At 40.3% G+C, this 15,751-nt stretch overlaps 1 protein-coding gene across 4 annotated transcripts in view; it reads right to left on the bottom strand.

Moving 5' to 3' along the window:
• TMEM267 (transmembrane protein 267) overlaps window positions 1–15,751 on the bottom strand; it is a 42,602-nt gene that overhangs the window by 5,032 nt on the left and 21,819 nt on the right. For 3 of the 4 annotated variants that reach the window (XM_017895967.1, XM_017895971.1, XM_017895968.1), the window contains one exon: window positions 3,822–4,207. In XM_017895967.1, coding sequence (XP_017751456.1) covers window positions 3,822–4,133 — 312 coding nt within the window. In that variant the 5' untranslated portion in view covers window positions 4,134–4,207. Of the gene's footprint in view, window positions 1–3,821; window positions 4,208–10,471; window positions 10,556–15,751 lie in introns of those variants that run through there. The other variant, XM_017895969.1, reaches the window with a different exon arrangement.

Raw genomic sequence — 15,751 nt, 5'->3', positions numbered from 1 at the left:
TTTTTTTTTTTTTTTTTTTTTTTTTTAGACAGAGACTTCTGCTGTCTCAAAGCCCAGGCTGGCGTATAGTGGCACAATCTTAGCTCACTGTAATCTCAAACACCTGGGCTCAAGTGTTCCTCTTGCCTCAGCCTCCTGATTAGGTGGAACTATAAGCATACACCACCATGCCTGGCTAGTTTTTTTATTTTTTGTATAGATGGAGTCTCACTCTGTTGCCCAAGCTGCTCTTCAACTCCTGATCTCAAGCGATCCTCCCATCTTAGCCTCCCAGTGTTGGGGTTACAGGTATGAGCCACTGTGCCTGGCCTTTGATTTTTTTATTAATAGAAAAACGATGACTAATGAAAGAAAATGGAATTATCATAGAATCACAGAAGTAAAAGTAGATCACTGCCACGAATACTTATTCAGGTTTGATATTTATTACTGATAATCACATACCACCTTATGGTGAATGTAAAATATTTTAATACTTAATTCAAAAATAATGATTAATACTAGCACTATGCTGTACTTTATGTGCACTATCTCATTTGATCCTTATAACAACTCTATATGGTAGGTAGCATTTTACAGCAGAGGAGACTGAGGCAGTGACGCTAGTCACTTCCCCCATACTGTGCAGTTAATGAGTGACATAGCTGGGATTTGATCCTGGGTCTGTCTAACTCTATAGCTCATATTCTTAACAATAGTGCTTCTAAGTGAATTAAAGGATAAATATGCTATGCAGCCCAAATGCTTTTAAAAATTATAAAAGAATAAATTCTAGATGAATACATTTATGAATCACATATTTTATAATGCTTCATTTATTTATTGTTTTTTCCTTTTTTTTTTTTTTTTTGAGACAGAGTTTTGCTCTTTTTGCCCAGGCTGGAGTGCAATGGCATGATCTCAGCTCATTGCAACCTATGCCTCCCGGGTTCAAGCAATTCTCCTGCCTCAACCTCCCAAGTAGCTGGGATTACAGGCACCTGCCACTACGCCTGGCTAATTTTTTTGTATCTTTAGTAGAGACGGGATTTCACCTTGTTGGCCAGGATGGTCTTGATCTCTTGACCTCGTGATTCGTCCGCCTCAGCCTCCCAAAGTGCTGGGATTACAGGCGTGAGCCACCACGCCTGGACCATTTACCGTTAATATTTACTAGGCCATGTCACTTATCATGCTTACTTAATCCTCACAACAACCCCACAAGGTAAGTAATGTTATAATCCACATATTACAGATGAAGAAGTTAAAACTTAAAGAAGAAAAGGGAACTTAATTAAACTGAAGAGCTTCTGTACAGCAAAGGAAATAATCAACAGAGTAAACAGACAACCTACAGGATGGGAGAAAATAGGGTTCTTTTGACAAAGGGCTCATATCCAGAATCTACAAGGAACTCAAACAACTCAACAAGAAAAAACAACCCTATCAAAAAGTGGGCAAAGGACATGAACAGACATTTTTCAAAAGAAAACAAATAAGCAGCCAACAAACATGAAAAAATCTTCCATATCATTAATAATCAGAGAAATGCAAATTAAAACCACAATGAGATGCCATCACATACCATCAGAATGGCTATTAATAAAAAGTCAAAAACCAACAGATCTTGGCAAGGATGCAGAGAAAAGGGAACACTTATACATTGTTGGTGGGAATATAAATTACTGAAAACAGTATGAGATTTCTCAAAGAACTAAAAGTAGAACTACCTTTTGATCCAGCAATCCCACTACTGAATATCTTCCAAAAGGAAAATAAGTTATTATATAAAATAAATTATTGCCAGGCACACTGGCTCATGCCTGTAATCCCAGCACTTTGGGAGGTTGAGGCAGGAGCATCACCTGAGCCCAGGAGTTTGAGAACAGACGGGGCAACATAGGGAGACCCTGCCTCTACAAATAATGTTTTTAAAATTAGCCTGGCATGGTGGCATGTGAACTATGGTCCCAGATACTCAGGAGGCTGAGGTGGGAGAATCACCTGAGCCCAAGAAGTTGATGCTGCAGTGAGCCGTTATCACACCACTGCACTACAGCCTGGGCATCAGAGCAAGACCCTATCTCAAAAAACAACAACAAAAAAAGAAATCATTATATAAAAAATGTATGCACTTGTATGATTATCACAGCACTATATACAATAGCAAAGTCATGGAATTAACGTAAGTGTTCATCAGTGGATGACTGGATTAAAATGTGATATATAATCACACCATGGAACACTACTTGCCCATACAAAAATCATAAAATCGTGTCTGATTTTATGGATGGAACTGGAGGCCATTATCCTTAGTGAAATGATGCAGAAACAGAAAGTAAAAAACCACGTGTTTTCACTTGTAAGCGAGAGCTAAACAATGGGTACACATGGACATACAGAGTAGAATAATCGACATTAGAGACCCCAAGAGGGAATACTACTTGGCCATACAAAATAATAAAATCATGTCTTTTACAGCAACATGGATGGAACTGGAGGCCATTATCCTTAGTGAAATGATGCAGAAACAGTAAGGTAAAAAACCACATGTTCTCACTTGTAAGCGAGAGCTAAACAATGGGTACACATGGACATACAGAGTGGAATAATAGACATTGAAGGCTCCAAGAGGTGGGAGGGTGAGAAGAGGTGAGAGATAAAATACTATTTGTATAGCATTAGAGTGATGGGTACACTAAAAGCTCAGACTTTGCCACTATGCAATACATACACATTATACAACTATGCTTGTGGCCCTAAATCCATAAAAATTTAAAATAAAACTAAAAAAAAAGAAAGTACTCTGCTAACACCAGAAAAACAGGATTCAAACTCAAGTCTTCTTATTTCAATTTAAACAAAATGTTATGTTAACTCTACTTATAGCACAAAAGTTTGTCTTTAATTAGCAATTACTGATTCTTTACTGATTAAATTTCTAAATAAGTGAAACAATTTCTGAGAAATACCTGGTACCCGACATATAATAGGAAAAAGTGAATGTTTCTCATTCACTTTTCTCATATTTCCTGAATATCTACTAGGTAAGCCAGGCATTGTTCTAGGCCAGGGGTGAATGAAATAGAAAGTTCTTGCTCTATGAGTTTAGATTTCTTTCCTGAAATGTTTATAGATCATAAACACATAAAATGTAGGCAAATCTTCTGACATTTAGAAAATATTATCTGAACCAACATTTAAGTTTAGTTCATTTGTGAGCTATATAACTAAACTTCTGAATGCCTCAATGAAATTCCTCAATTTCTCCACAAGGGACCGTGTTCTAACCAATCCAATTGAAATACATGCCTTTGGCCCCAAAAGGGACTGGGGGAATTAATCTGTTCAAGTCATTCCTCAGGACTGGGAATCATCTTAAAGCTATTCAACTTTTATGGAGTACTTAGGAGCTGCATACTAACTGTAAAACATAAAGAATAAGGGGGAAATATTAAGTGTGCTCCTGAAGAAAGTACACTGATACAAAAAGAACTAGGATAGCCTTGAGAATGACCCCTGTTAATTTAAACCGGTTTGCTAATACTTTCTTCAAGACCTGGCTAAACACATCCTCTGTAAGCCAGCACTGAACTCTTTAGGTACATACAGTTCATGGGTCTTTGCTCTATGTGAATCCATAGCAGTTTGTGATGGCAAATAATTTGATTAGCAACGTATTTGTGTGCATCTTTAGGGAAGTACTAAGTGATCAAAAAGGTTAAATGAATGTGTTTCCTATTTTAAGACAAATCCTCTCTAGTTCTAAATGATGCTGTAAAGATCAGCAAAACAGTGCTAAGGAAATTAAATACCAGAAAAATTAAGCCTATGCTTTTTACCTTTAAAGACATGGATCCAGCTAGAAAAAAGTGGTCTACATCAATAACAGAGGCTAAAAATCCAGCTAAAATGATTTCTCCGAAGTCAGTCTTCTTCTTTATTCCAATGACTACTGCCCATGACCACATGCCAATTACACAATGTACGGCATTATCTGAGAGAGCACGAAGCCAGTCATTTTGCTGAATTGTAGGAAACTGAAGAAGTCTGTCAGCTACGAGGCAAAATACCCCCAGACCAAGGCTGGAAATAAGAGATTCAGTGCTACAAGTCTGCAGTAAAGCATGGGTCTTTTCAGTCTCGGATGCCATGACAAACAATATGTTAGTATAGACTAAAAGCCATCGGGAATGAACAGTCTATTCTTGTTTACATTTCCAGCACCCTAAAGGAGAAAGTAGAGAAAAATATGAATGAAGATTATGGACTGCCATATAATATTTAAACAAAACAGTAACAGCAATAATTTCTCACATATAAAACCAAGATGTAAATACTGGCAACTTTTACATGTTATATATAATATGCCACATAGCCTAAGGAGAATAGATTAGTTTTTTTTTTTTTTTTTTTTTTTTAGGAAAACAAGGTAAATGGTATGTATCAAGGAGAATTTCAGAAAGCCCACCAACTGCAATCTATTGCTTGAAGTCATCAAATAGTTCTCTCTCTCAGCTGTGTATAGTACATGGTAGTGAATATCCATTGGGTTTGTGTACCCAACAACTACTTTCAGTACTTCTGACAACAGTAATCCCTTCGTTTGGGAAAACCTTCTCACATTAAACTCCAGAGCTCACCAATTAGAGTTTTCCATTTCCCTAATAAAGGTGACTAATTTAGTAATGAAAGTGGCCCAGGCTGAGCCAATCAGATTCCTTTCCAAAATTTTTCTTAGTGGAGCTGGTAGAGAAAGTTCCTCTTCTTGGAGGCCATGGACTCCACTACATGAAATAGCCTAGGAAAATAAAATCTCAGAGAGACACAAAGGAGAAAGGCTAATAGAATCATGAAGACAGTGAGTACTTACGTTGAATGTCTAAAGGTTCTCAGAGCTACCCTGGATCTTGCAGCTCACCCTCCACTTTGATGAGCTACCCCAGCATTTTCCCAATAAATCCCCATTTCATTTCTGTTGCCTTGAACCAAATGACCTTAACTGATATAAAAATGCAATCATAATTCTATGCTCAGTTCTCATGTGGCACAGAATATTGACATTATTTACCTAGCAAGAAAATATCTGTCTACCTAAAGTGTGACACATGAAGTTTTTTCTTTTACATTGTTTTGTTTTAATCCTGAGACTAAAGAATAACTGATTTATTCGTAATGAATCAACTTCTGTTCTGCAATAAAAACTATGCATAGCTCATTATATATATTTGAAAACTGCAGAGGACCTAGAAGAATCAAACAAGTTTGAAAAATAGAAACTAAGTTGGAGGACTACTTATACCACCTTATTTTAAGTTTTATTATAAAGCTACAGTAGGCTGGGCACAGTGGCTTACACCTGTAATCCCAATACTTTAGGAGGCTGAGGTAGGAGGATCGCTTGAGGCCAGGAGCTCGAGACCAACCTGGGCAACATAGGGAGACACTGTTTCTACAAATAATAAAAAATTAGCCAGGCGTGGTGGCGCATGGCTGTGGTCCCAGCTACTTGAGAGGCTGAGGTGGGAGGATCGCTTAAGCCCTGGAGGTTAAGGCTGCAGTGGGCTGTAACTGTGCTACTGCATGCCAGTCCGGGCAATACAGAGACCCTGTCTCAAAAAAAAAAAAAAAAAAAAAAAAAAAAAAAATCTATAGTAATCAAAACAGTGTAGTACTGGTATAATGACAAACATACAGACTAACAAAACAGAATACAGAGCGGGATCAGAAATAGAACCAAACATACCTAGTCAATTTTATTTTATTTTTTTTGAGATGGAGTCTCGCTTTGTCACCCAGACTGGAGTGCAGTGGTGTGATCTTGGTTCGCTGCAACCTCCACCTCCTGGGTTCAAGCAATTCTCCTGCCTCAGCCTTCCAAGTAGCTGGGGTTACAGGTGCCTGCCACCATGCCTGGCTAATTTTTTTTTTTTTAGTAGAAATGGGTTTCACCATGTTGGCCAGGCTGGTTTTGAACTTCTGACCTCAAGTGATCCACCCACCTCAGCCTCTCAAAGAGCTGGGATTACAGGCATGAGCCACTGTGCCTGGCCAATTTTTTTTTATTTGAGACACAGCCTCACTAGAGAGTAGTGGCACAGTCATGGCTCACTGTACCCTTTACCTCCCAGGTTTAAAAGGTCCTCCTACCTCAGTCTCTTGAGTAGCTACAGCCACATACGTGTGTCACCATGCCCCCTTTTTTTTTTTTCAAAGAGACAAGGTCTCCCTATCTCTAGAGAGGCCTCAAACTCCTAGCTGGTCTGGAACTCCTGGCCTCAAGTGATCCTTGGCTTCCCAAAGTGCTGGGATTACAGGCATGAGCCACCAAGCCCAGCCTGGTCAAATAATTTTTGATAAAGGTGAAAAGATAAATCAGTGGAGGAAGAATATTCTTTTCAACAAATGGTGCAAGAACAAATGGATATCCATATGCAAAAATCATAAACCTGAATCCATATCTTACTCCACATACAAAAATTATCTCAAAATGAATCACAAATCTAAATGTAAATAAAACATAAAAGATACAATTTCTGGAAAAAAAACATAAAGTATTTTTGTCTCCTTGGGTCACGCAAAGAGTTATCAGATACAATACCAAAATTTTGATCCACTAAAAAATTGGTAAGTTGAACTTTATCAAAATTAAAAGCTTCTGGTCTTTGAAAGACAATGTTAAGAGAAAGAGAAAACAATGTTTAAATCTTATATTTGATAAAGGACTTATATCCAGAATATATAAAGAGCTCTCAAAACAGAGTAATTAAAAAAAGACAATACAAAAATGGACAAAAGATGTGAAAATGGGTACCTTACCATGTGTGATATACAGATAGACAATAGACAATAAGAATAAGAAATATGTTCATCACCATTAATTATTAGGGAAATACAAATTTAAAAACTGAGATATCAAACACACCTGTTAAGATGACTAAAATTAAAGACTGACAATCCCAGATATTGACAAAGATGTGGAACAACCAGAACGCATACGCTGCTGGTTGGAATAAAAAACAGTATGACTATTTTGGAAAAACAGTTTTCCAACTTCTCAGAAAGTTAAACATACTCTTACCATATAACCCAGTCATTCCACTTCTAGGTATTTTCCCAAATCATATGTGTACACAAAGGCTTACACGTGAATGTTCATAGCAGCTTTATCTGAATTTGTTCCAAGTTGGAAACACTCAAATGTCCATAAACATGTGAATAAACAAAAGGTAGAACAAAAAGGAACAAACACATGATACACATAAAAACATGAATGAATCCTGAAATAATTATAGTAAGTGAAAGTCGTCAAACAAACAAAAATTACACAGTTAAAACCCAGAGAACTGTGCAACACAAAGGATGTACCCTAATGTAAAGTATGGACTTTAGTCAATAATAACATATCAATATTGGTTCACTACTTGTATCAAATATACCACACTATTGCAAATGTTAATAATGGGGAAAATGTATGCAGGGCAAAGGGCATCTATAAGAATTCATTATAATATTGGCTCAATTTTTCTGTAAACCTAAAACTGCTGTTCAGGTTTATGTATTAGTTTGTTCTTGCATAGAACTACCTGAGACTGGGTAATTTACAAAGAAAAGAGGCTTAATTCGCTTACGGTTCTGCAGGCTGTACAGGAAGCATGGCTGAGGATGCCTCAGGAAACTTATAATCATGGCGGAAGGTAGAGGAAGGAGTCACGTCTTACATGGCCAGAGTAGAAGAGTGGAGTGGAAGGTGCTACACACTTTAAACAGCCAGATCTCGTGAGAACTCACTCACTATCATGATAACAGCTAGGGGGAAATCTGCCCCCATGAACCAGTCACCTCCCACCAGGCCCCTCCTCCAACACTGGGGATTACAATTTGACATAGGATTTGGGTGAGGACACAATTCCAAACCATATCAGTTTATAAAGTCTATTAATTAGAAAACTTACAAAACTTAAAATAAAGCCAATTTACTTTTAAAAATTAGATACATGAACCACCAAAACAATATTATAAATGTAGGTAATAGATGTACTGTAGTTCATTATATTGTTCTCTATTTTTCTGTATGTTTGAAATTTTCATTTAGAAATTTTTTTCTTTTTTTTTTTTTTATTTTTTGAGACGGAGTCTTGCTCTGTCACCCAGGCTGGAGTGCATGGCCGGATCTCAGCTCACTGCAAGCTCCGCCTCCCGGGTTTACAGCATTCTCCTGCCTCAGCCTCCCGAGTAGCTGGGACTACAGGTGCCCACCACCTCGCCCAGCTAATTTTTTGTATTTTTTAGTAGAGACGGGGTTTCACCGTGTTAGCCAGGATGGTCTTGATCTCCTGACCTCACGATCCGCCCGTCTCGGCCTCCCAAAGTGCTGGGATTACAGGCTTGAGCCACCGCTCCTGGCCTAGAAATTTTTAAATTAAATTTATTTATTTTGAGGACAGGGTCTCACTGTGTTGCCCAGACTGGAGTGCAGTGACTTGATCTTGGCTCACTGCAACCTTGACCTCCTAGGCTCAGGTGATCCTCCTGCCTCACCTCCTGAGTAGCTGGGACTACAGGCATGAGCCATCATGCCTGGCTATATGTTTCCATTTGTATTTATTTAATTAAAAAAATTCTTTCTTTCTTTCTTTTTCGAGACAGGGTCTTGCTCTGTTGTCCAGGCTGGAGTACAGTGGTGTGAATATGGCTCACTGGAGCCTCTATGCCCTGGGCTCATGAGATCCCCCGACCTCAGCCTCCTGAGTAGTTGGAACCACAGCCACAGGCCACCATGCCTGGCTAATTATTAGATTTTTTTGTAGAGATGGGATTTCACCATGTTGCCCAGGCTGGTCTGGAACTCCTGGCCTCAAGCAATCTTCCCACCTCAGCCTCCCAAAGTGCTAGGATTACCGGCGTGAGTCACTGAACCTGGCCTAGAAATATGTTTTTAAAAAGAGTACATAGTGTAATTCTACTTACTTAAAATTCTACAAAATACAAACTAATTTTTAGTGACAGAAAGCAGATCCATGGTTTCCTGAAGACAGTCTAGAGGCAGGAATGATTAAAAAGGAGCATAAGGAAACTTTGGTAAGGGATGCATATGTTCATTATCTTGACTGTGGTGATAGTTTCATGGTTCACAGTTTCATACATATGTCAAAATGTATCAAACTATATATTTTAAACATATACAGTTCATTACATGTTAATTATACTCCAACAAAATGTTAAAAGTTAGGAATGTACATTGATTATAAAACAGCAGGCTTTTGTTTAAAAGGAGAAATATGAAAATAAGAAACTATGGAAATGAAAAGTTGATTACCCAAATAAAACTCAGTGCAAAGTCTACTATGCACTGAAGCAATGCATAGTGGCATGAATCTTTCAAACATCAAAATTAGTAATGACACATTGTGCAAAGATTTTTCCAAACTTAAGGGGAAGCACATAAGACACAAAGAGTTGGGGGCATGTGAAAAAACTTTCCAAAAAATAAAGAGAAAAGCTTTAGAGTTTCTATGTCAAAAAAAAAAAAAAAAAAAAAAAAGTTATCTTCAAAAGAAAGAGAATGTGATTATCATCAACCCTAAATGTCAGAATATTGTGAGGTAACACTTACAGAACTCTGAGAGAAAAAGATCATAGACTGCAGCATTCTACGCATAGTTAAATTATGGCACCTATGTGGCAACCGTGAATTTTAAAAGTTTTACCTTAGAAATTATACACTCATGTATCATTTTGGGGGCAGGGGAAACTGAGTAGTAGAACTTCTCAATCTCTAGCAGGAAGGGAGACAAATAAAGAAAATTTGATCAATACAGCAAGACAGAAAAGAAAAAAAAAACCTTACTTTCCCCCAGTTCACCTGCTACTCTGCAAAAAGCAATAGGGACCAAATAAAATACAAATACCACAACAAATGTGAATGTGTTAAATTTCTCTATAAAGAGACAAACATAATCAGATTGGGGCAAAAGAAAACATCACTAAGTTATTGTTCAAAACAAAACACCTCAAACAAAAAGTCTTAACAATATGGAAAATAAAGAGATGAGAAAATATATGTCTAAGAAATACAAACAAAATTAAGTAGCAATGGTAATGTTAACTGCAAACACAGAATTCAAGGTAAAAATGATGAATTAGAACTGAAAGGGATAAAATATTCACATCGCAGTAAAGTTCTATGGGGTAAGAGGATGCTTACATGTCAAACAACATAGCAGTAAAAAATTAAATGGTCAAAAAAAGGTATAATCTGAATAATATAATTTATACATTTTATTTCATACTCAGGTGTATAACTTCATATGCTATGAAGCAGTGGTCCCGATTCTTTTTGGCACCAGGGACTGGTTTTATGGAAGACAATTTTTCCATAGACTGGGGAGGGGGATGGTTTTGGGATGACTCAAGTGCATTACATTTATTGTGTACTTTATTTCTATCATTATTACATTGTTATATATAATTAAATAATCACACAACTCACCATAATGTAGAATCAGTGGGAGCCCTTAGCTTGTTTTCCTGCATATGACAGTTCCATCTTAGGATGGTGGGAGATAGTGACAGATCATCAGCCATTAGATTCTCATAAGAAGCACGCAACCTAGATCCCTTGCATGCACAGTTCACAATAGGGTTCGCTCTCCAATGAGAAGCTAGTGCTGCCACTGATCTGAAAGGAGGTGGAACTCAGGCAGTAATGTGAGTGATGGAGAGTGGCTGCAAACACAGATGAAGCTTCACTTGCCAGCCTGCCGCTCACCTCCTGCTGTGCGGCCTGGATCCTAATGGGCCATGAACCCATACTGGTCCATGGCCTGGGGGTGGGGACTCCTGCTATAAACAACACACATTCTTTTCAAATGTTCATGGAACCCCTATAAAAGTTAACCACATATTTGAATTAGAGAGGCAGAGCAAAATAGCAGAATAGAAGGCTCCATTGATCATCCCCAAACACAAGTTAAAAACTATCTACACAGAAAAAAAACACCATCATAAGAACCCAAAATCAGGTGAGACTCATAGTACCTGGTTTTAACTTCACACCACTGAAAGAAGCACAGAAGAGGTAAAAAACAAACAAACAAACACAAAAAAGCAAAAATAGTCCTGAGTCACTAACGCCACCCCTCCCCTACACCCCAGAAGTGGCAGAGTGGGGCAGAGAGCATCTCTGGGCACTGAGGGAGGGAGAACACAGCAGTTTTGAGGCACTGAACTCAGTGCTGTCCTGGAAAGGAAAACCAGACTAAACTCAGTTGATGTCCAGCCACAGAGGGAACATTTAAATTAGCCCAAGCCAGAGGGGAAATGCCCATTCCATCGGTACGAATTTGAGTTTCTGCAAACCTCGCCACTGAGGGCTGCAGTGCCCTCTGTGTCCAAGTAAACTTGAAAGGCAGTGTAGGCCATAAGGACTGAAATCCTTAGGTGAGTCCTAGAGCTGAACTAGGCCCAGAGACAGTGAACTGGGTGGGCACATGACATACTGAGACACCAGTTGGGGCAGCCAAAGGCGTGCTGGCATCACCCTCACCTAACCCCATGCTGCACATCTTGAGGTTACAAAAGAGACCCCTTCTTTTTGCTTGAGGAGAGTAACAGCTCAACCACAGCAGGACAGGGCACAGGTCAGAGTCATGAGGCCCCCATTCCAGGCCCTAGTTCCCAGATGTCATTTCTAGACATACTCAGAGCCAGAAGGGAACCCCCTGACTTGAAGGACAGGACCCAAAACTGGCAGCATTCATCACCTGCTAACTGAAGAGCCCTTGGGACCTGAACAACCAGCAGTGATACCCAGGTACTACATCAAGGGTCTTGCATGAGCCTCTGAGACTTGCTGGCTTCAGGTGAGACTCAGCACTTTATCAGTTGTGGTGGCTATGAGAAAAAAACTCCCTCTGTTTGAGAAAAGCAGAGGGAAAACTAAAGGGGACTTTGTCTTTCACCTTAGGTACCAGCACAGGCATAGGAGGATAGAGCACTAAGTGGTCTCTTGGGGTCCCTGATTCCAGGATTTGACTCTTGGATGGCATTTCTGGACCTGCCCTGGGCCAGAGAGGAGCCCACTGCCCTAAAGGGTGGGTCTCAGGCCAGGCAGCATCCACCACAAACTGACTTAAGAAATCTTGTGCCTTAAGGGGCATCAGCAGTATTCTGGCAGTACTCTTTGTGACCTGGGGTGATGGTGGCTATGGAGTCAGGCTCCTCTGTCTTTGGAAAGGGGAGGGAAAAGTGGGAAGGACTGCATCTTGTAGTTTGAGTGCCAGCTCATCTGCAGTGCAACAGAACATCAGATAGACGTCTAAGGTTTTTGACTCTAGTCCCTGACTCCCATATGGCACCTCTAGACCCAACCAGGGCCTGGGGGACCTCACTGCCCTGAAAGGAAGGACACAGGCCTGACTGGCTTTGCTACTGGCTGATTGTAGAGTCCCAGGGTGTAGAGCAAACACAGGCAGTAGCCAGGAAGTGAAAATAGCAGGCATTGGGTGAGTCCAAGTGCCATGCTGGGTTCAGGTCTGACCCAGCACAGTCATAGTAGTTGTGGCCACAGGGGTGCTTGGGTTACTCCACCCTAGCTTTAGGTGGCTCAGAACACAGAGAGAGACTCTTTGTTTGAGAGAAAGTAAAGGAAGAGAACAAGAGTCCTTGCCTGGTAATCCAGAGAATTCTCCCATATCTTGTCCATGACCATCAAGGCAGTACCTCTATGAGTCTGCAAGAACCACAGCATTACTGGGTTTGGAGTGCCCCCTAAAGCAGATATAGCTTAGATTATAATACCCAAGTCCTTCAAATATCTGGAAAACCTTCCCAAGAAGGCCAGGTACAAATAAGCCCTGACAATGAAGACTACAATAAATGCCTAAGTCATCAATGCCCAGACACTGGAGAACATCTACTAGCATCAACACCGTCCAGGAAAACATGACCTCACCAAATGAACTGAGGGAAGAGAGAGACCCTCTCACATTGTTTTATACTCAGAAAAGGAAAGAGAAGCAAAACTAAAGGCAGGTAGCCCGGCACCTAGGAACCAGACCCGAAACCAAAGAACCAGACCCAAAACCAGGCCTAGGCCTGCCTGACCTAAGCCTGGTAGTTAAAATTCGACCCCTGACCTGGCAAGTGTTGTTATCTAAAGATTCCAGACATTGTATGGAAGGACATTGTGAAACCTCCCGTTCTGTTCTGTTTCACTCTGACCACCGGTGCTCGCAGACCCTGTCACGGACCCCCCGGTTTGCTCAATCGATCACAACCCTCTCATGCAGACCCCCTAGAGTTGTGAGCCCTTAAAAGGGGACAGGAGTTGAGCACCTGATGAGCTCAGATTTTAAGACGCTAGCCTGTCGATGCTCCCAGCTGATTAAAGCCACTCCCTTCACTATCTTGGTGTCTGAGGAGTTTGGTCCACCGCTCCTCCTGCTACATTTCTTGGTTCCCTGACTGGGAAGTGAGGTGATTGGCGGATGGTCCAGGCAGCTCCTTAGGTGGCTTTAGCTTGCCCTGTGGGACATCCCTGTGGGGCACTCCGACCAGCCTGAGCAACGCGGATCCTGAGAGTGCTCCCGGGTAGGCATTTGCCCTGGTGGGACACCTCGCCAGAGNAGGGGACAGGAGTTGAGCACCTGATGAGCTCAGATTTTAAGACACTAGCCTGTCGATGCTCCCAGCTGATTAAAGCCACTCCCTTCACTATCTTGGTGTCTGAGGAGTTTGGTCCACCGCTCCTCCTGCTACATTTCTTGGTTCCCTGACTGGGAAGTGAGGTGATTGGCGGATGGTCCAGGCAGCTCCTTAGGTGGCTTTAGCTTGCCCTGTGGGACATCCCTGTGGGGCACTCCGACCAGCCTGAGCAACGCGGATCCTGAGAGTGCTCCCGGGTAGGCATTTGCCCTGGTGGGACACCTCGCCAGAGCAGTGTGTGGCAGGTCCCCGTGGAGGATCAACGCAGTGGCTGAACACAAGGAAGGAACTGGCACTTGGAGTTCGGACATCTAAAACTTGGTAAGACTAGTCTTTGGAACTTGCCCACTCCATTTGAGTGGAAGCGGGGCCTGATCACCCATGGTATGCCTTTATTGGCACTTTGGTTTTGGTTTTGACTTAGTTTGAATTGCTTGACAGGACTGGTCTTGGGAACTTGCCTACTCCATTTGAGTGGAAGCGTGGCCTGATCACCCACGACGTGCCTGTACTGGCACTTTGGTTTTGTTTTGACTTGACTTGTATTGCCTGATACTTTGGTTTTGGTTTTGACCTGGCTTGGATTTCTTGATATTCTGATTTTGGTTTTGATTCTGGTTTGGAATAAACTGTAAAAGTATGTGTGTGCCCTTTTTACCCATTCTTTGTTTTGTTGTGTGCGTGTGGTGTAAGCATGGTGTTTTGTCTACAGGAGACATGGGTCAGGCACAAAGTAAGCCTGTCCGACTAGGAACTATGTTGAAAAACTTCAAGAAAGGATTTAAGGGAGATTACGGTGTTACTATGACACCAGGAAAACTTGGAACTTGTGTGAAATAGACTGGCCAGCATTAGAGGTGGATTGGCCATCAGAAGGAAGGCTGGACAGGTCCCTTGTTTCAAAGGTATGGCACAAGGTAACCTGTAAGCCAGGGTACCCAGACCAGTTTCCATACACAGACAGTTACAACTGGTTTTAGACCCACTTCCCTTCCACAGTAGTTAAGAGAACAGCAGCATAAGTGGCTGGCAGAGGCAAGGAAAGACCAGCAGAGAGAAAGAGAGGAAAATGACAGAGAGAAAAAGAGGCAAAGAAAGAGAGGAAAAGACAGAGAGACAAAGAAGGAGTCAAGAAAAGAGAGAGAGAGACAAAGAGAGAGGCAGAAAGAGAGGAAGAGACAGAGGCAAAAGGAAAGTCAGAGAGAAAGAGAGACAGAAGTCAAAGAGAGAAAGAAAAAGAGAAAGAAAGAAAAAGAGAAAGAGAGAAAGAAAAAGAAAGAGAAATAGACAAGTAGTTAAGAAAAAACCAGTATACCCTATTCCTTTAAAAGCCAAGGTAAATTTAAAACCTATAATTGATAATTAAAAGTATTTTCTGTAACTCTGTAATACTCTAATGCCAATTTGTTGTCAGTGTAAACAAGGGCATATCCTGAAAGCACTGAGGCCTTCCTATCAAAAATCCTTAACCCAGTAACCCACAGATGGCCTAGATGCATTCAATCTGTAGTGGCAGCTGTTTTGCTAACAGGAAAAAATAAAAAATAAACAAAAAGGCCATCTATACCAATTCTAAGTTAATTTAGACTAACCAAGTCTTATTAATAGCAAAGGATAAATGAAATCCCAAACTTACAAGGTTTTCAACAAAAGTTAACAGTGTAACATGTATTATAGTAACTTCTAATCTTGTGGCCTTAGATAGTCTAGTCCACAGACATAAAGAAAGTTTGCTTTAAAAAAAAGAATGGCTATCTTCACAAAAAAAAAAAGGAAAAAAAAGGGAGGAGACAGAATTTATGTAAAAAGAGTGTTATATGGTAAATTCTTGTCCTGAAATAAATTAACTGGTTGTTTAAAGAAAAAAATGTTTGTAATAAGTCAGAAAGTTGAGACATGTTGAAGAATTGTCTGCGAAAGTTGTGAAAGAAAAAATGTTATAAAAAATTTTATTCAAAAAATGTTGTGTAATTTAAAAGTAATAAGGCCTCCTGAGTACTACTGAAGAAACAGTTTATGTGCAAAGTGTATAAGGAAAGTAAAATATACCTTTGGTAAAAGGATT

The sequence above is a fragment of the Rhinopithecus bieti genome, unplaced genomic scaffold, assembly GCF_001698545.2.
Source record: "Rhinopithecus bieti isolate Rb0 unplaced genomic scaffold, ASM169854v2 scaffold_28024, whole genome shotgun sequence".
Lineage (NCBI taxonomy): Eukaryota > Metazoa > Chordata > Mammalia > Primates > Cercopithecidae > Rhinopithecus > Rhinopithecus bieti.
This window is presented reverse-complemented; position numbering and strand designations above follow the sequence as displayed.